Source organism: Ctenopharyngodon idella, chromosome 12 (assembly GCF_019924925.1).
Source record: "Ctenopharyngodon idella isolate HZGC_01 chromosome 12, HZGC01, whole genome shotgun sequence".
NCBI lineage: Eukaryota > Metazoa > Chordata > Actinopteri > Cypriniformes > Xenocyprididae > Ctenopharyngodon > Ctenopharyngodon idella.
In genome coordinates this window covers 14,550,008-14,574,824 of record NC_067231.1, presented here as the reverse complement: position 1 = coordinate 14,574,824, position 24,817 = coordinate 14,550,008, and the positions used below count along the sequence as shown (strand labels likewise).

At 36.5% G+C, this 24,817-nt stretch overlaps 2 protein-coding genes across 4 annotated transcripts in view; both read left to right on the top strand.

The window, feature by feature from the left end:
- Positions 1-445: 445 nt before the first annotated feature.
- rgs9b (regulator of G protein signaling 9b) lies at positions 446-16,089 on the top strand. 3 transcript variants are annotated; one of them, XM_051914057.1, is made up of 19 exons: positions 446-713; positions 2,013-2,109; positions 4,970-5,020; positions 5,187-5,293; positions 5,857-5,908; positions 6,103-6,161; positions 6,376-6,452; positions 7,169-7,250; positions 7,369-7,431; positions 8,065-8,094; positions 8,197-8,258; positions 8,621-8,734; positions 8,828-8,943; positions 9,117-9,204; positions 10,620-10,758; positions 10,847-10,929; positions 11,033-11,156; positions 14,602-15,020; positions 15,099-16,089. In XM_051914057.1, exons 1-19 carry the CDS (start codon positions 648-650, stop codon positions 15,253-15,255), a joined length of 1,986 nt encoding a protein of 661 aa, XP_051770017.1. In that variant the 5' UTR covers positions 446-647; the 3' UTR covers positions 15,256-16,089. The 3 variants fall into 3 exon arrangements, with proteins under 3 accessions (XP_051770017.1, XP_051770019.1, XP_051770018.1); XM_051914058.1 differs by lacking the exon at positions 446-713 and adding an exon at positions 720-1,922; XM_051914059.1 differs by lacking the exons at positions 14,602-15,020; positions 15,099-16,089 and having other exon boundaries at positions 11,033-11,664.
- A 445-nt stretch (positions 16,090-16,534) lies between these two features.
- mrtfab (myocardin related transcription factor Ab) overlaps positions 16,535-24,817 on the top strand; it is a 39,206-nt gene continuing 30,923 nt past the window's right edge. The window contains exons 1-3 of the mRNA XM_051914054.1: positions 16,535-16,672; positions 17,433-17,503; positions 22,370-22,568. Coding sequence (XP_051770014.1) covers positions 22,445-22,568 — 124 coding nt within the window. The 5' untranslated portion in view covers positions 16,535-16,672; positions 17,433-17,503; positions 22,370-22,444. The remainder of the gene's footprint in view (positions 16,673-17,432; positions 17,504-22,369; positions 22,569-24,817) is intronic.

Sequence of the window (24,817 nt, the reverse complement as noted above, 5' to 3'; positions counted from 1 at the left end):
GCCCTGCCATCGTGTAAATAATGAATTTATAATTTCTGCAATAAAGTTTTAGTGTCTGAACTTGGCATTAAGCCAAGATCATATTTCTGAAAGTCTGCTACATACTTTTATAGAAATATATCCTCAAATTAGCCTACAACACAAGCATATAATAATCCTTTTTTTTTTTTTTTTTTTTAAATTACAAAGTTCAAAAGGTACTGCATAATAATGAATGCCCCAGTTAGTCAAACAATTAATGTAAACATTTTCACAAATCTTACTCTTTTTTCTCAGTAAAACTTTTTATAGGCTATGGAAGATACGCATAATAACATGGTTCATGGACTATAATCATAAATTCAGGCTTTTGTTTTTCTTTCAATTTTAATCGTGTACAGTTTGTGTGCACATCATCCTCAGGTGCCTTCATGTGAAAACAACGACACCAGCGCCATCTTCTGGACATATTAGTCTAATCACTGCTTTCTGTATACAGGTTTACCTCCATGAGCAGAGCTGTTACCTGATTGGCGCACACAGTCATCGTCTTTGTGTGCATCAGTGATGATTATAGATTAGACATAGCCAAAACGATATTACGATTACCTACCGAGCATTTCCCATTTCATTCCCTCGTCTACGACCGTCGAGAGACTGTGGCGAATATGACCATAAGGAATGTACGGGACCATGGGCAGCGTTACAGACCGCGTATGGCATGCCTGAAGAAGGTGGGTTGAGAGCTCCATCCATGGCTCATCACCATCTGTGTTATTTACATTCTCGCGAATGAGCCAAGAATAATGTTACATTTGAGTTCTTTCAAGCCTTGAAGTCTAATGATATTTTTGCTGGTCCTGGTCCTGTAAAGTGTAATTGAGCTCACCAATATTAGGCTACTTATCGTGTTGTATTAAGACTGTCAGTTTCACTTTCAATGGTGATTTCCATCAATTCCTCCCATTCAGAATTTTAAAGCATCTTTTTATGCATGTTAATGAAAAAAATATTGTATCACAAATTAGCCATAATATTTTAAAAAGTATTCAAACACTGTCAATGTTTTGGTCACAGAGGAACTTTTAATTAATTAAATAAATTAATTAAATTGCGTTTGTCATATTTGTTTTGATTTATTTATTAATTTATTTGCATTTATTACATTGTTTCCAAATCAGGATTTTTTTTATTGATGATTTGACACTCCATGTAAATTGATTTTGATGTTTTGAGTTTTCTTTTTTTGTGCGCTTCCTAGATTGTTTTTTTAAAATGTTTTCCAGTTACAAAATAGATGTTATTATTACTTTAAATTATACATATTATTCATTAAAATTGCTGTATTACAATAGCTGAAATCAAAGTAGTTTTAAATTGACCACTTTTAGTTCATGAAAAAAAATTCAACTCATAAAATCAATTTAGAAATGAAAGACATTGTTACAATTGAAATGGATTTTAAAGATGTTATGAACTAACAATGAAAACACTTTTTACATTGATAGGTGTTAATTGTTTATTAGCAGCTTACTCTCAGATAAGGTCACTGTGTGCTAATGGTATTAGTCTAGCTTTGCCATGAGCCTCTGATATAATTCAGTCCCTCTTCTATCACTATGATACTTCAAACGCGACAGTATGATCCACTAGACCATATATTGTTGGTGCACTACTTTGCTATTTGCCAATGCACTGATAATGACCCAATAACTCGGTCAAGAGCTTTCTGTGATCCAGACCAGGGTGTAGCATGAGTTCACAAACAGTCTTCAAAAGCCAGAGGCCCTGACAAAGCAAGAAAGACTTCAAACAGCTGAGTCACAAATCAATCACTGAGTATATTTCAAAGGGGTCAGCCGCAGCCCCTTCAGACCTTAAATCAGCAGGGAGGACTTCACGGTGGAATAATTTAGTGAGATGTGCACACAGGCTGCCACAAGGTAAAAAGGCTTGGATTTAACATTTGTCATCATGGATTTTGTATTCTCAAGACGTTCTCATGTTGCACATCCCATTTTTTCGCATGTCAGGTGGAGGCCGTGGTGTTGGAGATGCAAGACCCCAAAACTGGTGTGAAATCTCAGACACAGAGGCTTGTTATCACAACCATCCCACATGCTATAACAGGTGAGATCATCCAAAATGGCTGCCGCTTACATCAGTTGGTACTATTACTCAAGAAGGAATCTTTACAAAAGGTAAGAAGAAAAATGTGAGATGGAGCATCTATAGTGAAAGATAGTGGGCTCACCTACTCATTTGTATTGATTTCTGCAGTTGGATCACTCCTCGGGAGTGCGAGTCATCTGTGCGGCACATGCATTTAGAGTTTGCTTATGTGGGTCTGAGACTGAAGAATCTATTGCCATGACAACCTTTGAGCAGCTGGCTGCAATGACTCTCTCCTCTAAGCTGCATGGTTTCAGGGAGGAGAGCTCTTGTAATCTCCACTCTTGGTCTTAAAGGGTTAGTTCACCCAAAAATGAAAATTCTGTCATTAATTACTCACCCTCATGTCGTTCCACAGCCGTAAGACCTTCGTTCATCTTCGGAACACAAATTAAGAAATTTTTGATGAAATCCGTGAGCCTTCTGGCCTCCGATAGACTGCAACTCAATCACCACTTTCAAGGCCCAGAAAGGTAGTGAAGACATCATTAAAATAGTCCATGTGACTACAGTGGTAGGGCTGCCCGATTTATCGCACGATACGAAAAATAACATTGAACTTAAACGCGATCCTTAGTGCGATTATGAAATCGCAAAGGCTGCGATTATTTTTTTTATGCTCAGCTTGTCAATAAAGTATGGCTCCAAATGCTAATCCATCTCAAAGCACTGCGAGTTTGAGTCACTTATAATGTACATTTGAAAAAGCAACACGCGTCAAACATCTTTCCAGACATGAGAAGCATTTATTAACATCTTGTCCAACAAAAGACAACATTTAATAACATGTTCTTACTCCAAACGCACTTCATAACGACAGTTGAGCATCCTTCTGTGAGATGATGTGGCTTCTTACACAGAATAAGTCATGTGTTTATTAGTCATGTTTAATCAAAGCATTTCAATCTTCTGTTTATTCAGCTACAGTGATATGATGAGTGTTATCTTCTTCTGCAGCAGAGCATATTTGAAGTTTCTGCGCAAGAGCGCCCTCTGGCTTTCAGATGGAGAAGCATTTACCACTGATCACAGAGCCGTACAGCTCTGACAAGCTGTGCATAAAATAATCGCAGCCTTTGCCAAATCGTGTGAGGTTTAATCACGATAAATCATGTAGCCTTATACAGTGATTCAACTTTAATGTTATGAAGCGACTTTTTGTGCGCAAAAACAAAACAAAAATAACGACTTTATTCAACAATTTCTTCTCTTCCATGTCAGTCTCCTATGCTAATCACGTAGTAAACAGTGCAGCGCTTCCGTGTTTACGTCTGAACGCCGACTCAGTATTGGCTGACACCTTTGACGTGAGCAGCACGAAGCATGCATGTGATGCTGATGCAGGAGTCGGCCAATAATGAGTCGGCGTTCTGGCGTAGAACCCGGAAGCGCTGCACTGTGTTTGAAACACTGTGTTCACATGGACTATTTTAAGGATGTCTTTACTACCTTTCTGGGCCTTGAAAGTGGTGATTGTGTTGCAGTCTATCGGAGGCCAGAAGGCTCACGGATTTCATCAAAAATATCTTAATTTGTTTTCCGAAGATGAACGAAGGACTTACGGCTGTGGAACGACATGAGGGTGAGTAATTAATGACGGAATTTTCATACCCTTCAATGCTGCCAGCTAACTACATAACATAAACTATATTACTTAAACTTAATTGGAGGCTGTGATTATTTCCAGCATTTTTGTATATAACTGATGTAATGAAAGACACCTGAGGTTTTTATTTAAAAATTCATTGAAATGATATGGTATGCTCCTCAGGCTAGCAGGCACTAATGAAGCCACTCAGATTCACCCCTGCAGAGATCTTCTCATTAGTCTCCTATCACGAGTGTCTCAGCGGGACACACAGTGGTGGACCAAGTCATAGTGCGATACCTATTTTGAGAATGCACCTTTGTTTTGTGTCTAATACTCACTGTTGTTTTCCCTGTAATGCTTTTGATGAACCTCTTATTTGAAAGCTTGCTAAATGCATAAATATAAATTCTACTTATAAATTGTATATAAATTATATACTCCGTAATTGTTACGTGTAGTGTTGTGGCAATCTAAATGCAGGACGCAGAAATAACAAAGTGTTTAATGAGCACGGAGAATAACTCAGGAGAATCAATAGAAAAATACACACTTAAATTAAACACATTAACTGAAAAGGACAACCAACCAGGGAGTATAAATACACTGAGAACTAGACGAGACACAGCTGAGGATAATCAGTGACTGGAACAAAATAAGAGTCCATAGCCGTGACAGTAATTAATCTCTGCCTCCATTTTTACTGCCAGTTCAGCATGTTTATTTCACTATACTCCTCTCTGCCACTTTTAGTTTCATATATACTCATATTAGTATTGATTGACTGTCATGAGAGTTCTTTTAGTATCACTGAGAGTTTCTGTTTATTTTTTTGTGAATATTTGTATATTTACATTATCATTTTATCAGATTATTATGCTTTTTTTTTAATGAATGTCTCTTTAGTTTTTATTTTAGTACATCAAGTTAAACTAAATGAAAATGCAAATGTTGCCATGGAAACTAGCTGAAATAAAGTTTTTTTTTTTCTATTGATTTTATTTCCATTAACATTTATTTTATGTAAATTAATGATTTTTTAATAGTTTTGGTTTTAGACTATAGTAACCTTGCTTCTCTCTCCATATTCTCTCTAATGGTGTGTGTGTGTGTGTGTGTGTGTGTACTGATGACTCCTGGTGGGCACATTCAATCTGAAGGCCAACTTTCCCACCCACTGATAGTCTTATTGCTTTAAAATGTTGTTTATTGCATATGTTGTTCTTTCAGGGGAAGATATTGTTGCATGGATCGCTAATCGATTCAAAATAGATGCTTTGGGTAAGTCTAGTACATTGTTGTTTTGTGTTTGGTAATATAATAATGATAATAATATCTCCCAGCCAGGTCTTTAAATTACAGATCAGCTTGATAGGGTGAGATTTTGTACTGTTCATTTATGTCTTGTTTAGATGAATTAAGTAACTTTCTCACACTTAATGCTTAGAGGCCCGAGCTATGGGGACCATGATGGTGGCGTTTGGGTACATCTATCCACTACAAGATCACAAGAGACTTATCCTTAAACCAGACACATCCCTGTATCGCTTTCAGGTAACTTAAAACATTATATACACCAAAAGTGACAGTAAAAACATTTATAACATAACAAAAAATTTTATTTCTGATAAATTCTGTTCTTTTGAACATTCTTTTCATCAAAGAACACAGAAAAAAATGTCACGGTTTCCTCAGAAATATTAAGGAGCACGACTGTTTTCAACATTGATTAGAAGAAATGTTTCTTAAGCACCATATTAGAAAGATTTCTGAACTATCATGAAGACTGGCGTAACGGCTTCTGAAAATGTAGCTTTGCCATCACAGGAATAAATTACATTTTAAAATATATTACAATAGAAAGCAGTTGTAATTGTACTAATATTTCACAATATTACTGTTTTTATTGTATTTTGATCAAATAAATGCAGCTTTTGTGAGCATAAGAGAAAACATTAAAAGATCTTACCAACCACAACATTTTGAAGAGTAGTATGTGTGTAAGTGAAGCATTTCCACATATTTTGATAACCCTTTTTCCAGTGCCTTATGACTTGACAGTATAAATGCTTCTTTGTACTAATCTTTTACATTTTTCCATACATTTCTTCTTTCAGACACCATATTTTTGGCCTGCACAGCAATGGCCAGTGGAAGACACAGACTATGGTGTGTAATCATCTTTCATTTTCCATGCATGCTGATAGGTTGTCATAGCAATAAATCACAGTGAGGTTATTCGTTATGCTTTTAAACAGCTGTCTGAGATAAAGAATTTGATAAATTGTTTTCTTGTTGAGTCACATCACATCTTTCAATTGACTTTTACTGGCAAGGTCAGATGTTTTTATGTGCATTTCCAGCAATCTATTTGGCAAAGAGAAATATACGCAAGAAAGGGATGTTGGAGCTGTATGAACAGGTAATACGACGTCATATACTTCATTGTCTTAATAATAATGCTTTAAATATATATTAATTTCTTTGAAGTCTTTTTCTAAAATAAAAACATATTATGTTGTAATGCATAGTATTTTTAATTGACTATAATAAATTGCATGACAAATTACTATACTTAAAAAGTAAAACACACATAGAATACATATGACATAAAATGTGTGTGTTTCTCAACCCAGGAAGAGTACAACAATCTTTACAAATGGATGAATCACAAGTGGGATTTTATTGTAATGCAGGCCAAAGAGCAGTACAGGTGGGTCACACATGCTTTACTTAAAATATTGGAGAATATTTATGATTTATCATGGAACAATCCTAGAATGGGTCTCATTCGCTAATGATTGCGTGAATTATTTGAACTTGTACGCATAGGAGAACTTCTCACAAAACATTTCCACAAGATTCACAACAGGTGCATACGCACATAAATTTGTTCTTAAAGGGATAGTTCACCCAAAAATGAAAATTCTGTCATCATTTACTCACCCTCAAGTTGTTCCAAACCTGTATAAATTTCTTTGTTCTGTTGTACACAAAGAAAGATATATGGAAGAATGTTTGTAACCAAGCAGATCTCGCCCCCCATTGACTACCATTGTAGGAAAAAATAATACTATGGCAGTCAATAGGGGGCGAGATCTGCTTGCTACAAACATTCTTCCAAATATCTTCCTTTGTGTACAGCAGAACAAAGAAATATATACAGGTTTGGAACAACTTGAAGGGGAGTAAATGATGACAATTTTTATTTTTCGGTGAACTATCCCTTTAAGTGTAGAGTATTCTAATCGAGGGACTGTATTTTTGTGTTATTTGCATAAAACTGTGAGAAAACTTGAAAAAATAGAATGAGAAAAGTTTGTATGAATGCAGGTTAGTGAATTAGACCCAATGGTTCAATATTTATTTTATTTATATGTCAAACTGTTTGTGTCAGTATATAACAAGACCTATTGCTTATTTGTGCAGGGCGGGAAAGGAGAGGAAGAAGCCGGACCGGGTGGTTTTTGACTGTCAGGAACGGGCCTACTGGGTTGTACATCGGCCACCGGTGAGTTACCTCTGGACTGGACTGAGTGTATAAGGTTCTGCAGTCAGGCTCCTGTTAAATACAGCTTCAGAACTTTAGAAAGACATTATAGTATTACTGTGTTATTTTCATTCAACAGCCAGGAACAGTTAGTGCCATGGACTATGGACACGACAGGATGGTTGACCCCAATTTGAAGGAGGTAAAGGTATGTGTGACAATTATTTATAACTTCTAAGGAGCTAAAATAAAAAATAAATACTTTTTTTTTTAAAGAAATGGCACAATTATGACAGCTAAGCTTTCAAAATATAGCGTGTCTGATGAAGAATCTTGTAATGAAACAATGGGCTGTATAACCAACATTAACATATCACTGCTGAGATTATCAAGGCTAGGCTTATCGAGGATATTTCTAGTATGTCAGCTTATATCCAATAGGATTTAAATGATCATAATCTCACTGCTAAGCACTTCAAATGTCTCATTGTGTTCAATAAAACAGGCTTGTCTTACACCCTTTCTCACTTTCTTTTCTACAGATTTGATTTCTAAACTTATATGTGGAAGCAGATGACAAGAAAAAAATCAGATGACTTCAAAATGAAAGCACATACTCAATGGATCATAAATTGGGCTCTGTGTAATAGAAATATGAGTACCTGCCTTTTAAAATGGCATTGCAAGTCTACAAAGCAACAATATTCACTCTCTCTTCACCACAACTCATAACCCAAACATGCTCAAATGTCAATCTTTTGCTTTCAACACTATCTTTTATAGTATCACAATTCCCTTTCTTTGCACTTAAACTGCTTCTAAAATTGTTTTTCAGAAAAAAACACCTGACTACTACAGAAGAATTGTAAGTACCAAAGAACATGCACACATATTTAGTTGTAAAAGACAGTGATCAAACATAAAATTTGTTAGTTCTTAACCAACAAATCATTGTGTTTTCTTGCAGATTATGTTCACTCAGCAGTGTATCATGAGACCAAGGGTGAAGTCATCTGTGTCGATTGGAGCGTATGTTACTGTGATATAACAATTCCATTTATGACTTCCATTAGATCAAGAAAACCATATTTTTTATCATTTAAACGTATAATATAAATATATTTTAATATATACACTACCATTCAAAAGTTTTTGAACGGTAAAATTTTGTAATATTTTTAAAAGAAGTCTCCTGCTCACCAAGGCTTCATTTATTGGATCCAAAATACAGCAAAAACAGCAATATTGTGAAATATTTTTACAATTTAAAATAACTGTTTTCTATTTGAATATATTTTAAAATGCATAAAATATATTTATATTAAATATCTTTAATGTATTTTAATAATATCTTAACAATGTATTTTCAATTGAATTGTAATCTTTTGCAGAATTGTTAAGTACTCAACAACATACAGAGAGCATGACCCCTTTCTCTACCCCTGCCTCCCAAGCAACCCCTGGTTAACAGATGATATTACATACTGGAACCTGAACATGCCAAAGTGAGCTACAAGATACAAACATTTTTATTTGAAATGATAGCACATTTTAAAAACTTTTGATGATAATGTGCTCTGTGCGTTTGGTTCATACAGTGTTGAGACCCCTACTAAAATGAGAGTGGAGCGCTGGACTTTCAGCTTTGGAGAATTGCTTACTGACCCTCGGGGAAGGGCTGATTTTCGCCTCTTCCTTAAAAAGGAGTTCAGTGGTATGTATTATTCAAAACTTGCACCAGATGTTGGCTTTAGACTTATTAGGTTACTTGTTGGGTCAGTTCTGCGCTTTTTAAGAATGGACTTAAATGGTTGATTTTCATATTCAAAACTGCAATAATTGTAATTTATTAGGGAAGGTTATGACTATAATCTGATTTGTGAATAGGTGAGAATCTTGCCTTCTGGGAGGCATGTGAGGATCTGAAATGGGGTGCTGCAGAGACAATGAAAGAAAAAGCTCAGCAAATATACAAGTAAGCATCACATTTTGGACTTTTGGCACAATAATATACAGTTTTATATATATATATATATATATATAGTTTTATGCAATATATATACATAGTTCAGTCATGAAACTCTAGATGGCGCAGGCTGATGGGTCCTTAACACAAGCTGATGATAATTACAGCATTAACTACTTGGCACAAGCTGACTGCAGCCAATGAGCTTGTTGCTCACACATTTAAATGGCTGGTTACATTCACTATTTCAGAGTTCCTCTAAAACCCTCCACCTTCGCCAGCTCCATGTATAGATCTGCTATGGGTTATGGGTTGCTCTGCAGCAGCAGCAGCAATAATCTACAGCAGCAGCAATTCAGCAGTGTAGCAGATCTATTCTGCCAGGACCAAATACATTAAAGGGGGGCATCACACACAGTTTCTGCCAATCTCATGTTAATCTTGAGTACATATAGAGTAATATTGCATCCATCATATCTCCGAAAAGTCTTTAGTTTTATCATATTTATAAAATATAGAGTCTTTCCGAAAAAAGCCAAACTCCTGGAGGCGTGCCTGCCGTGGGCAGAGCTAAAGAGTCACGAGCGCGCAGCTTTTGCGTAGAGAATGTGACATCATTACAAATAAAAAGGGAACAAAAACGTTCGTGTTGTTTACATTATATGCACTTGCGCGCCGATTGCCAACAAAACACAGACATCTGATGCAGCTTTACTCACCACCCGCGATCTGCAAATCCAGTGCCGAACTGGGACTTGTTTACAAAGCATTCATCACCGAAATCCCGGGAACAAACAAACATACTTGCACAACTCCGTTGCTGCCCCGGAAAAACAAACTTCATCCACTGTTCCCTTAACACTGGGTTCTTTGGGAAGCTGAAAAAGGTAATCTTTCCCTCATAACCAAAAACACACTCCTTTGTTGACAGAAGCTGCGTCTCATTTCAGAGACTGCGTCCTCTGGAGGTCGCATTTGAAGGCTGAATACTTCATCAAGGATGTCAAATTTAAGAAAAGTAACGAAGCACGTTGATGGGCGTGCTCTTGCTCTGGGTGGTGTGTGTGTGCACGCTTATCAGGGAGAAGTGCCTATACAAGGAATTCCACCCTTTATGACGTGATACAGGCCATACCCGAAAAAAATTTGGCGAAACATGACGTCTAACTCGTGTTTTGAAACTCTGGCCATGTTTAGCATGAGAATGCAACTCTTTAACTGTGTAAATAAGTCAGAATGCATGAAATAGCATTACACCCCCCCTTTAACATTGTCATATCCTTTACATGCTAAAAATCTTCCGAGAGTTGTCATGATTGAAATATAACATATACATGTTTCTCTCTCTCTCTACTTGTTTTAATCATTAATGAAACTAAATGCATTAGAATTTAAACCAATCATTTTTACTCTTATTTATTTAGGACCTTTTTGGCTCGCGGAGCTCCGCGTTGGATCAACATTGATGGCAAAACAATGGACGTAACAGTGAAAGGTTTGGCACATCCTCATCGTTATGTACTGGATGCTGCCCAGACTCACATTTATATGCTCATGAAAAAGGTATCTGATCACTTGTAAAACTTTGCAACTCAAATGCGTGTGGCCTTTACAAACATGAAATTAATGTTAGCTATGATCTGTGTTTAAGGACTCGTATGGGCGATATCTCAAGTCCCCGGTGTTCAAGGAAACTCAGAAGAAGGCCATTGCTCCCGAAGCACACAGATTCAGGTTAGATATGCCTTTCTGTTAGTCCCTCTTTATATATAAAAACTGCTTTATAATACATTAGTAACATTAAACATGATCTTTATTCCTTTCTAATGTTTTGTAGTGAGGCGCAGTTGGAGCAGAATTCCAAAAGAAGGCGGCCCAGCCTGAGTCCCATCATCCTGAGACAGCAGGAGGAAGAACAGAAGGCCAAACTTGCAGCAACTGGACCGGTGGACATCACACAGGTCATGAGCAAACTGGAAAAGAAAAAGAAAAACTGAAAGGAGACCTAGCAAACAGAGAATAGATTTTTAGTAAATATTTATGATAAACAAAAAGGAAAACCACCATTCTGGTCAAGGCAATAAACAGTTTTGCAAGCCAGTATGTTTATATAGGGAGCATTTTGTTGCTATGTTATTGCTCTGTCTGCACAGCTATTTCTAGTTTTTGAAAGTTTGCTTGATATATTTTTAAAATGTCATCAATTCATGCAATCCATTTTGCCTTTTTATTAGGCCATTGTGTGTTACTCTGTACCAGACTTAACTCATTCACAATCATTTTTAACCTTTATGTCATATTTACATTTTGTCAAACTTTATACATGTTTATACATGTACAAACATTATCAGATGTTGTCCTTCTCATTACTGTTTTTGTCTCATGTTTGTCGCATTTTTGTTGCAATTTTCTTGTAAATCATGAATTTATTGAAATGCATAGTAAAACCATTTCTGCCATCTGTGGTCACATCATGTGTCTTTGTCATTCATGATTGTTTTTGAGTGAAATGTACAGTATATATGTATTTCATCATGTATCTCATCGATTTGTGCATAGTTACCACTTGTCTAAAATAACTGGCCATTAACTGAGAGGAAATGAACATGAAATTTATTTGTGTGTGAATTCTGAAATATTCTGTCATAATTTACTCACTTTCCTGTGTTTTGAAACCGGCCTGACTTGCTTTATTTTGAGAGTACATGAGAAGATACGCACTGCTTAATTCCATACAATGAAAGTGAATGGTGACCTTGCCAAGCAAGACTTTCAAGGCAACAGTATCAGTGCAGCACAAGTCATTGTGTCTACTTTTGAAGACTGACAGCCTCTGGTCCCCATTCACTTAACCTGTATGGAAAAAGCAGCATACATATCCTGCTAAACCTGTCCTGTTGTGTATGACAGAAGAAATAAAGTCATAATATGGGTTTGGTACAACATGAGGGTGAATAAATAAAAATAACAATAATAAAAAAATCTGTTGAGAAAGTCACCAAAAAATACTAAAAAGCAAAATTAGGTAAGCCGAGAGTTTGGTAGGTGCAAAGAATTATAAATTCAGTGAGATTTGCATAGATGTTAGAGGGTTAGTTCACCCAAAAATGAAATTTCTATCATTAATTACTCACCCTCATGTCGTTCCAAACCCGTAAGACCTTTGTTCAAATTCCGAACACAAATGAAGATTATTTTTGATGAAATCCGAGGGTATCTGATCCACAACATGGGCAGCAACGTCATTGCACCTTTTGACGTCCAGAAAGGTAACGTTAGTTAAAAACATGGTTAAAATAGTCAACGTGACTACAGTGGTTCAACCTTAATGTTATGAAGCGATGAAAATATTTTTTGTGCACAAAAACAAAACAAAAATAACGACTTTATTCAACAATTTGAACCGTTGTCATACATAGTGAAACTCAGTGCAGGCTTCCTTGTTTACGTCCAAATGCCGGCTCATTATTGGCCGGATCCTGTGTCAGCATCACATGCAAGCGTCATGATGTTTTCAACTACATTTCTGGATGTCAAAAGATGCAATGACGTTGCCGCCTATGTGTGGATCAGATACCCTCAGATTTCATCAAAAATATCTTAATTTGTGTTCCGAAGGTGAACGAAGGTCTTACGGGTGTGGAAAGACATGAGGGAGAGTAATTAATGACAGAAATGTCATTTTTTTGGTGAACTAACCCTTTAAATAGAATTCATTGAAATTGAAAAATAAATTACTGTATCACTTTAAAAATACACAAGGCTTAAGCCTAGTCCCAGACTAAAATGCTTGTTTGAGCTGATTTAACTGAAAGCAACTTGCAATGATATATCTTAAATTATGTTAGTGCTTTTGTTTTGTCTCAAAATGGCATATTTATCAAAGCTACTTAAATGTCCTAATTGAACTAAGGTTTAATTCTGGCTCAATCTAAGCCCTGTGTGTGAAACCAGGCCGAAATGTCTTATGGTAAAAACAGTTCCTTGAAAATATTTCCAAAAAATATTTTGTATTGTGATTACTAGATGTCATGCTTGTGTTGCTCTCATACTAATGCAATTATTTTATTCGCAGTAGACTATATTTTTCAAATGGATTAAAATGATCCAAAACATGATTAGAAAAACAAACCATGGTGAATTTCACCAACTGCTCCTAGAAGAGCACATATAAGGTATTGGCAAAAGTATTGGGAAACACTGTGATAGGATGTCAACTTTGCAATAAGTAAGTTCATGGAATTTCATCAATGCTAGATATTCCACGGTCAACTGTAAGTGGTATTATTAGAAAGTGGAAGTGCTTATGAACAGCAGCAACTCAGCCACAAAGTGGAAGAACATGTAAAATCACACGCTCTGCTGATTCCATAGTGGAAGAGTTCCAACACTGGCATTACTATCAGCATAAAAACTGTGTGGCGGGAGCTTCATGGAATGGGTTTCCATGGACGAACAGCTGCATGCAAGCCATTCATCACCAAATACAAATCCGTCAGATAGAGTGGTGTACTGTAAAACCCACCACCAGTGGACTCTAGAGCAGTGGAAACGTGTTCTGAGGAGTGACGAATCACGCTTCTCTATTTAGCAGTCTGATGGGCGAGTCTGGGTTTGGCAGATGCCAGGAGAACATTACCTTCCTGTCTGCATTGTGCCAACTGTAAAGTTTGCTGGAGGAGGGATAATGGTATGGGGCTGATTTTCATGGTTTGGGCTTGGTTTCTTACTTCCAGTGAAGGGAATGCTTCAGCATACCAAGACATTTTGGACAATGCTATGCTTCCTTGTGGGAACAGTTTGTTCCCTTGACTGTGCCCTATAGTGCACAAACCACCAAGCACAGTCCATAAAGACAAGGTTGGTTGAGTCTTGTGTGGAAGAACTTGCACAGATCCCTGACCTCAACCCCATCGAAGACCTTTGGGATGAACAGGAACGCAAATTGCAAACCAGGCCTTCTTGTCCAACATCAGTGACTCACCTCACATATGCAATACTTGATGAATGGGCAAAAATGTCCAGAATAACAGTCCAGAAGAGTGGAAGCTGTTACAGCTTTGAAGAGAAGACCACCTCCATATTAATGTCTATATATAGAATGCAATGTCATTACAGTCCTTATTTCCTTAGTCAGGTGTCCCAATACTTTTGTCTATATATAATATATATAAAGGGTTGTGCACACTTTTTTACATCACAAAAACCAGCTGTTTTAACAGGGGAGTGTAAAAACTTTTTATATCCACTGCATATATGTTTCAATGATTTCTTGGATGTATAGAGAAAAGTCCAAGAGCAGCATCTGTCAGGAATGGGCTATATTTTATAGAGTCCAGGTTACTTGATACTAATGGTATTTAATACTATTACTAATACATACATTGCGTGAACTGTGCCCTACAGCTCTGCCGGTTCACAGCACCTGTGCCTCATCTGGCCGTGTATACAGGCATTTGTGAAGCTCAATCTACTGCCTCCCCTGGACTCATGACACTGCCCAACAGTGCTGCCTGCCCGTCTCCCATCAGCGTCGCCATCGACAGTACTCCAGCCTCAGAGAGAAGGTTTGATGGCAACGGAGGGCCTTCCTCCTCCCATTTCCCATCAATAGGAGAGGCGTCCGTGTCAGAGGAAGAGAACCAGCCACCTGCCCCTAAGTCTCGTATGGCTCTGTCACTGAGCAGATTTCTCCGCAGAGGATGCAACGCTCCGTCTGTCTTTGCCAGCCTATCCCCGAAATGTGGTGTGGCTTCAGGGGGAGGCAAAGTACAACCACTCGGAGTGGAGCCCCTCACACAACCCCAGCCCAGAAGAATTGCAAAGTTAGTACGCACTTTTTGATTTTATTTTGGTCTGATTGATTTTACAATATATGAAAAATAACCAATCTACTTTCACAGCTTTTTTCAAATCAAAGTTGACATCCCACCTGAATGCCGCATCTACCCCATTGATTCAGAAGATGAGGAGGATGACAGTCCTGATACAGCAAGAGGAGGTGTGAAAGAAATCATTTGCCCATGGGAAACTGTCACCAAACAAGATGGAGCTGGATAGAAGAGTCGTAGACGAGTTAGTACACTCTTAAAAATAAAGGTTCCAATAGAGGGTTTTTCGCAGCAATGCCATTAAAGAACCATTTTTGATTCCCCGAAGAACCTTTCAGTGATCAGTTCTTAAAAGAACCCTTTTTTTTAGTTTGAAGAACATTTTAAAAATCTAAAGAGCCTTTTTCCACTATAAAGAACCTTTTGTGGAATGAAAAGTTTCCATGGGTGTCACAGGTTCTTCATGAACCATGGATGCCAATAAAGAACATTTATTTTTAAGAGTGTAGAGAGGAAGTAAATACACTGAACCAACACTTGTGTCATGAATATTTTGTCTTACAATCCCGAGAAGGCTGTGGTTAGTAATGTATGAAGTAACCTCATCTCTAACTAACTTGTCTGTTATTTTTGATAGCTTTTAGGTAGTGCCTACATGTTATTGTAGCCAATGAAATTATTTGGTTATAATGTTTAAATGTTAGTTTTATATACATAAATTCGTATTCTGATGTCACTGTTCTTTTATGACTGAAGGGGCCTTATTTTAAGAGATTTTGTTTATTTAACTGTCATCAGTTTGGTTAGTGGTGAGAACAAAAGATTTTGTACTTGGCTTGTTCACTGTTTTATATAGCTGAAAAACATGCATAAATGTGAATCGCTTTAAGAAATGTTATTTTCATAGAAGTAAATTTAGTAAGGCAGTAAAACAGAATGTGGATGCACATTTGCTGTCTGAATGTTTAACCTTTAAAATGTTTACAGTTCACTTCAGAATGTGAATTTGTTCATGACTCATGTTTAAATTGTGTAAGTGCCTCAATAAATCATTTCAAAGTTAGTTATTTTGATGTGCAGTTGGTTCATGTACTGCATATATTTAGCATTCAGTAGAATTGGTATTTTATTTTTATATTTAGTTCATTTTCTGATAAAATGTCCCTACTGAGGAAATTGAAAAAAAAAATAAAAAATATATGATCACGCAAACACAAGAATGTTATAATTGCTTGACTACACATTAACGAATGTCTATGTTGTTTTATTTTTGTATTTTTGTTCATTAAACTATTTTATTAATTGTTTGTTTGCTTATTACCATCATTTATTATTGTTTTTGTTATTTGTTTAATGTAAAGTTGTTTTGTTTTACGAGTTATTATATTTTTATTTTATTTATTTTATGTTTCCCGATATTTGGAAGACAATTGATACATTTTTGCAGTCATATCCTGAGCCGAAGATCGTGATGTTATTATTTCAAGCGGACTTTTATCTACAGGAAGTGCTGGGATCGCGTTGACTGGCTTCACAGTCCGCTGCGGTTGAACAGCAGAGAGTAGCCGGATGCCTCAGTACAGTTTTTTGAGTGCATGAATACCTTTGTAAAGCCGAACGGTTGTTGCGTTTCACTTTGCGATTCGGTAAGTTGTTCAAATCAAACGAGTTCGCATGTTAGTCCCCCTTTGAACGGTGAAAGTTTTAAAATAGTATTAACAAGCAGTGGAATGTGACAATTCATCCGCTTCTCATGTATTGTTGCTCAGCGTACATTTCACTTGATCCACTAGTGTCTGTTACTACATACATGCAGCTGTCGCGACGAGGATCTGGCCTGCTATATCTGGCCTGTTTACGTTTGTTTAAAATGTTATATTTGATGATTTTTCAATTGTATGAGCTTCTTAACAGGATTTTCATTTCCTGCTATGTCGCATCAGTCGCAAGTGTTGTAAAGAAATGTGTATGTTGGTTTAGTTATTATTTAAGTCAGATCTCTGTCATAATGCTGTAGGTGTATGAATATACTATTTGTGCAGGGATATATGAAGTATTTGGTGAGCTAGTGCTGAGACACACCTACTAATCATCATCAGCACATGCGGATCTGTCCCTTTTCCACTTAATGGACACAGACAAACCATCAAGGGTCTTATTATATATTAATAAAATCTCTATGGCCAAATTTAGATCATATCTTCTATCTGCATGCTCATGAACTAGTATCACAGATGAGATGCACAACTGATTATTACATAAGCATCTGCATTGACTGCTATGCCAACTCGAGAACATAACCTCAAGGCATAATTTGGATATTTGGCTTTGGGATATTGTACAGTGATTATATATTTATGTATTTACATTTTTTTCATCACAAATGATGGTCCTCTCTTTCATCAGACCTTCAAGATGCTCTCAAACTGTGAGTGGAAATGAGGCTGAAATCTGTTATTGTGGATCTCATACTTAAGGTATTGTGCTCTTTAAAGTCACCATGAAATCAAAATTGTCTCTTTTTTTTTCTTGGAATATTGCAGTATTTATTACAAATGATTTAATCACATCATTTTAAAAAAATTCATGTGCCCTCATAATATTTAATCAAAATAGCTTACCCTCCCTCTTGATGTTTTTTGGCACGCGCGTGGGACAACCTGTCACTCACATGAGGTCACAGCAATAGCAAACAACAACAATCCAATCAATTCCCAATGGACAAAATTAAGTCCCGCACTACTTTTTTTTTTTTCAAGAAGCCGTTTCACTCGGATATGCATCACAATAGGGAAGAAAAGACTATCGCAACTTCCGTTTCATTCCGACTTTAAGATAGATGTTTGAATAAAGCTTTGGTTAAGAAACCATCTGTAGTTGACTTACCAGCTTGGCTAATTCAGAATGGCTGATCTCTTCCAGAAGGTCATATCTATCTATATTATGTAATTCTGTCTGGTTAATGGGGTATGGGGTTACCTGCATCACTTGTGAATTGCTTGGGTGATGTATTTGTTTTTAGAATTATTTCTGTGGCTGATGGTTAAAGGCAGGTGTGGACGTGCACAATGAGGAATGTCAGAGAGCTTTTATGTTTTTTCCCTTGTCAGTGTACTAAACCTGAACATTGCATGTCTGAACACTGTTTCTCAAGTAAAGTAGGAATGTTCTTGCAAGATAATCCCACTATTTGATATATAAGAGATGGTGTGCAGCCAGTCTGTCATTTTTACAAAAACAGCCCAGCAGGGTGATTGAGACCACCACATGAATTTCAGGGGTCTTGTATCACCTTAAAGGGTTTATTTTGTGATAATAACCTGCTGACTGTCCATTATTCTGCTTATTGTACAGCTATTTGTCTAATAAATATATACAAAGACATGTAATATTGATTTTTTTTTTTTTTTTAATTAAGAAATTATTGAATTATTTTATCTTACTTTTTGTTAAAAGATTTTACTAAGAAAAATAGTCCATTGTGTATTAAACCAATAATTCTACACGTTTTTGACCTGAAGGTCTCTTGTTGTCCAACACCATATTCAAAGCCTCCCCCAAACCCCATATAAGCTAAGATATTTTCAGTATTTCTGCTGGCATTATGACAAGGCTGCTTATTTTCAGACTTTTTTATTTTATTAACAAAAACCGGGAGTGTTGATAATCATCCACGATTTATTTTGGGATTCCAGAAGTTTTTTAAGAACTTTGTTCTTTAATAAAAACAATAGTTATTAAAGGGAAAAATATATTGATTTTATGTGGGTTTTTTTTAGCATTTAAATTTAGATTAGGGTTATATTATTTTTATATATTAATAGCAATTGTTTAAATTAAATACTTTTAAAAGCACAATATGTAAGATATTTAGATTAAAATATCCAAAAACCACTTGTTGACTTGTGTACTTTATCCCAAACATTTATAATAATGTTTAAATTCAGAGAAATCAGCAATTTTAACCAGGACACGGACCGTGTCATTGCGTCACCTGTCAATGATGACATATCTGTGCTACCTTCGATTTCCAGGTTTACTAATATCGATTTAGATTACTGCAAAGTGCAACAATTCTCTCATAGCAGCCACTGAGTGAACGCACAGAGTAACGTTATAACAGAACTTTCAACGCACTCAAATGTATTTAGTATGATTGTTTTTACTATGTAAAACAGCGCTGCGTTACCTCACATACGCAACGAAAAGAGCGGAAGCGGCTGACTGCAGCAAAAGCATAGTAAGAGCTCTGCCGAACTCGAGATCAGTGTGCATCGCAGGTATCTATCATTAGCATTCGCTCCAGCGGCCTCATCCCGCTCCCACACTCTCGACCCATCCTGCTTCATACCACCGTAATGTTAGTAAAACTGTAATACATTAGCTCATCCATGAACATGATTTCTGTCCGTCGGATTGCTTTCCACTGGCTATGAAGGTGAAGATGACAACGTTTATGATTCCACGCTCATTCACGGCGTCATCAAGCTCCTCCTTTGTTTTGAATAAGTGACCTCTAGCAGCGAAAATTACATATTGTGCCTTTAAGTCGTCCTGCGGCCTCCTTGGAAGTTTACTGAGGCCTCCTGGTTGAGAACCACAGAATTTAACAAGCCTGGCGCCGCTACAGTAAAACAAGTTTTTATCTATTTATGCTAACCATAAAAATTACTAACTACTATATTTCAACTACTTAGTCGCACAGTGCTGCAAATTAGCTGCTTTGACTTGCAATGAGATATCATGACATGATATGAAAGTAGAACCGGTATGTTGCCATGAACAGCTGTGAAATGTACAGCTTAGCATCATTATGAAAAAATACTTGACCTCTCAGTCACACTATTGACCAATTAGAATCAGGTATTCCTGAGAGCAGGAGTGTGATAAGCCAGCCAGGTTTTAGCGTTAACACGTGTTATTGATTTTTTTTTTTTTTTTTTTTTTTTTTTTTTTTTTCCTCTTCCCCATAGCTGGCAGGATACAATGTAATCTAATAGTACTTCTCAAAGAAAAGGGCAACTTGCCTTGGGTCTTGAAACTCTGCTGAAATGATTCGGCTTACAGCAATAAGGAAAACATTTAAATAGTCTCAAAAGGCTTGTCAAATATTAGGTAACCATTCAAAAGAAAATAATTTCTTCTTTCTACTCCACCTCTCTTCTCATGGGACGTCAGGGTGGGATTGCCATTTCGATAGACTCTGGATGCTGATGAGCTCATAATGAAGAATGCATTAGCTAACAAGATAGACGACACTTGGGCTACACAAAGCAAAAACTCAAACATGCAGTTGAACATTGATTTTGGTTGCTCAGAAAAGCATTCAGCATTTACTTTTCTAATGTTTGGATCTCTAGCCCTTAAATCAGTTGTCACCATTCAGTTAAAGGGTTAGTTCACCCAAAAATGAATATTCTGTCATTATTTAGCTCCAAACCTGTATGATTAACTTTCTTCTGTGGAACATAAAAGAAGATATTCTAAAGAATGCTGGTAACTAAAAAATTTTGGTTGCATTATATGGACAAAAATACAATGGAAGTCAATAGAAACCGAAACTGTTTGGTTACCAACATTCTTCAAAATCTCTTCTTTTCTTTTGTGTTTCACAGAAAATTATGACAGAATTTTAACTTGTTGGGCTATCCCTTTAATTTCAGTAGAAGTACTACATTACCTCACCAATGGAGAGCTGCGTAATATGTAATTGTGAATGCCATCTCCACAGTTTCAAAGCTCAGAATGACCATTGCCATCACTGTGCTCCTGGTCAGATGATACTTTAAGTTGTTTTTAATGCCTCATTGGAAATTGTGTCTAATGCTCCATGTGGAGCCTTTACAGGGACTGTCCTAGACATCTTTTTAGGGCTTGTGCTAGCCTTTTTCTGCCTAATGCATTCTACCAAACTGTTGGGATAAAAAATGAAAAGGACAATTATAGCAAGAAAAAAAAGAAGGCTAAACGATAAAATCAGTAACATGGATGTGGACAGATGGGTGAATAAATTATACAAATTAATCAACAACATGTGTGTGCACCCTCTTCATAGTTCACCCAAAAAGTTGTCCTTTACCTTGTCATTCTAAGCGGTATTACTTTATTTTTTCTGTGGAACATAAAAAAGATATTTTGAAGAATGAGAATGTGCTCATTTCAAGTCTTCTGAATTCATACAATAGCTTTGTGCAAGGAAAAGACTTTTAAAGACATTCACCCCCAGTTTCACGGACAAGGCTTTAAAGGGTTAGTTCACCCAAAAATGAAAATTCTGTCATTAATTACTCACCCTCATGTCGTTTCAAACCAGTAAGACCTTCATTTTTCTTCGGAACATAAAATATTTTTGATGAAATCCGAGAAGTTTTTTTTGTCCCCCATTGAAAGCAATGAAGTTACCACATTCAAGGTCCAGAAAAGTAGTAAAGACATCGTTAAAATAGTCAACGTGACTACAGTGGTTCAACCTTAATGTTATGAAGCGACGAGAATACTTTTTTGTGCGCAAAAACAAAACAAAAATAATGATTCAACAATTTCATTTCTCCTACGCTGTTTGTTGTATAGACAGTGCAGAATGCCGATTCATTATGGTCGGTGCTCACATGAACGGCATCGGCCAATAATGAGTTGGTGACGTAATGAGTTCAATTAGCCGAAATATTTAACACATTGAACATGGGCAGCAGATGTGTAGAACTGTGAATTATGGGCATTTGGATTCTTTTGAAGTCTATTTCTGCAGTACGTTTCTCGCTCACAGATTAGATGGCCACACAATAGGTCTTTATTCTGTTGAAAAAAGTAAACCAAACAAAGTGTTTTCCAAAAATCTTTTAAATGAACTACCGCTGGAGGCTTTGAGTTCCCCACCTGATGATATTTTACATGCTTGTGTAAATCGCTGCCTCCAGTCATATTAGATGACATTGAGAATTTGTGAGTTGCACAATGCTTCATGCCTGAACTTGTGGTGTTTGTGCTTTAAAGAACATGTAACACACAGTGGTTTCACTGGTTAAAGTAAGCGAGCAATAGAGTGTTTTATATAGGTTAATGGGACATGGCACTATATGGGAATATTTTCTTTTCCTGTTAGCACAGACTGTGCTGCATGTAACTTTTTCTGTTGAAGATAAGTTTAAGATTTGACTCATAAATGTCATTTGTTAAAGGTGTGATGTCTTTAATTGTGCTCTTTGCAAAATATAACAGATGCACAGTGTCAGAAATAATACCTTCAGTTCTCGCTCTTTACACCCTTTGTATCTGTGTTATGTCTGTCTGTGGTGTTTTCCAGTTTCTAATTCAGCCTTGTCTCTGTAATTAACCTGTCACAGGTCTGACTGCTTCACCCACCTGTCACCCTGGCAGCACAGGAAGCCAAGCGTGGGGAGGAGCTAAGCCCTGGCAGCATGGTGTCTGCTGTGGGTAACGGCTCTGTGCCCAGTCCTCAGAGCGAGGCGGTGGCCAGTGAGCTGCAGGAACTCTCTCTGCAGTCTGTACCGAGCTTACTGCCTCTGAAAGAACGCAAGAATGGTGAGTTAACGGCACACTGGTGCTAGTTCATTAGCAAAACTCCCTTTCCCTTTAAATGTCAACCATGCAGACTGTCCAATTAGTATTCGGTATCATGTTTTCAATATTATATTATCACCAACGATATATAAATAAAACTTAAATTAAAGTAAAATAAGAAATAGTAGTAGGATAAAATGTATCACGTTTTCCACAAAGATATTAAGCGGCACAACTGTTTTCAACATTGAAAATAATGAGAAATGTTTCTTGAGCATCAAAACAGCATATTAGAATGATTTCCCAAGAATCATGTGACACTGAAGACTTGAGTAATGGCTGCTGAAAATTCAGCTTTGCCTCCATAGGAATAAATTACATTTTAAAATATATCAAAATAGAAAACATTTATTTTAAATTGTAATAATATTCAAAATATTATTGTTTTCACTGTATTTTTGATCAAATAAATGCAGCCTTGGTGACATCTTTCAAAAACATTTTAAAATTTTACCAACCCCAAAATTTTAAAAGGTTATATACACATGGTATTTAATAATTACCATATTCATTAGGGCTGGTTTAAAATTTTTCAATTAATCAAGAATGATTCGGATATCCCACTTATTCTTCAGTGCCACAGCAAAAGAAATCACATTTTGTGGTGATTTGTGTGATTTCTGATGAATGTGAGTTTGCAGGCTGTATTTACTGTTATGCGATAAAATATCTACGTACCATGAAATAATGGCAAGAAAAATGTTTATATTGAGTTGCTATCACAGGCTGCATGCAAAAACAAACATACAACACGACTAGTGTAGTCTGCTTCAGGAACAAATCTTATGAGCCAGTTCTTTTATTGAACCATTAAAAAAAAATAACAGGTTAAAAAAAGGTACCAGTTCAAATCAATTTGAAACCCTGTTTAATATACAGCATTTTCAAAGAGAGAGAATGTCTGATAACTGAAACATACCGATGAAATAAAATGGAATCAAATCGAGTCAAGAGTTTGTGAATGAAATATGTACCACGGTACTACTATCCACCTTATTTTGCAATCTAATAGGTTTTGTATTGGTAGAATGCATTATATTAGCCACTAGGTAACTTGATACAGAAGATTAATGGTAGAATTCAGTGGTGTAGGGTTGTGATGTCTCTCACAACAACAGGATGTACAGCAGCATAATATGTTCATATGGATGTACATATAGGATGATTTCCTAATTAGATTTAGTACACAGTAATGAAATAATTAGATCATTTGCAATGTTACAGTTTTGTATGTGCAGAAACCTACAAGTCTCAACAGTGTTAAAGCAGGAGACAACAGAGACAAAAGAGAATGTCTTACGCAGTTGCCTTTATATCAGCTGCTCTTTGCTTTCTTTCCTCTAAGAGATGGTTTGAGACAGTGGGTGTTGTGAGATGGAATAAAAGAGGGTGATATTTTTTTTGGACAGTAATCGTTTACATTTGAAAATATGGTGGGTGTTCAGAAAACATGGTGCTTTTTGGTACTTTTTGTTAGTGTGGGATGTTCATTCTCCTTCCCTCTGTTTCATGGGTCATTTGCAGCACTCAGTCAAAATTAATTATTTGTATATTTGTGACATTCTGGAAAAGTCCAAGTCATAAGCATTGCACAGATCTCTGATTCATTAAATTATGCAATGCAGTGTTTTCTTTATTCAGGTCCTGTGAGAGAAGGGTGTAAAGGAAGTATGCATTATTGAAAATTAAATGACCTGTTAAATCTTTGTGACATGCAGAAGGACACTTCAAAGCTCTCAGATATACAGCAGACACTCTGTTTGACTTCAGGAAGCTTAGAGGAAAGGACGATTTAGAAAAGTGAAGCTTAAACAGAGCCAGCAGGAAAACGGACAGACGCTGTAACGTGCTGTGATTTCAGTCCAAATGGGAGATGTTATATTTTCATCCTGAAAAATCTGTGGGATGTTATTATGTAAGGTTTGCTGTGGTAGGGTGGTAAGTGGTGGGATGTTGTTGATTTCTTTTTTTGTGACTCTGCCATTCCAGAACTGCAGGAATGCCAATAAAGGGTTAAAGTCATATGTAACAGCACCTTAGAAGCTCATGGCCTGCAGTCACCACTCCCTTCTTTCAGTCTTCAGCCCCTCGAGCTGCACTTCATTGAGGGTTAGATGGTAGTAGCAGACATGTTAATGCAGGACCTTTCTCTTCTCCTTCACAAAACAGAAGTGATTGCTGTTAAGGATTTTAAAAACAATGCTGACTTT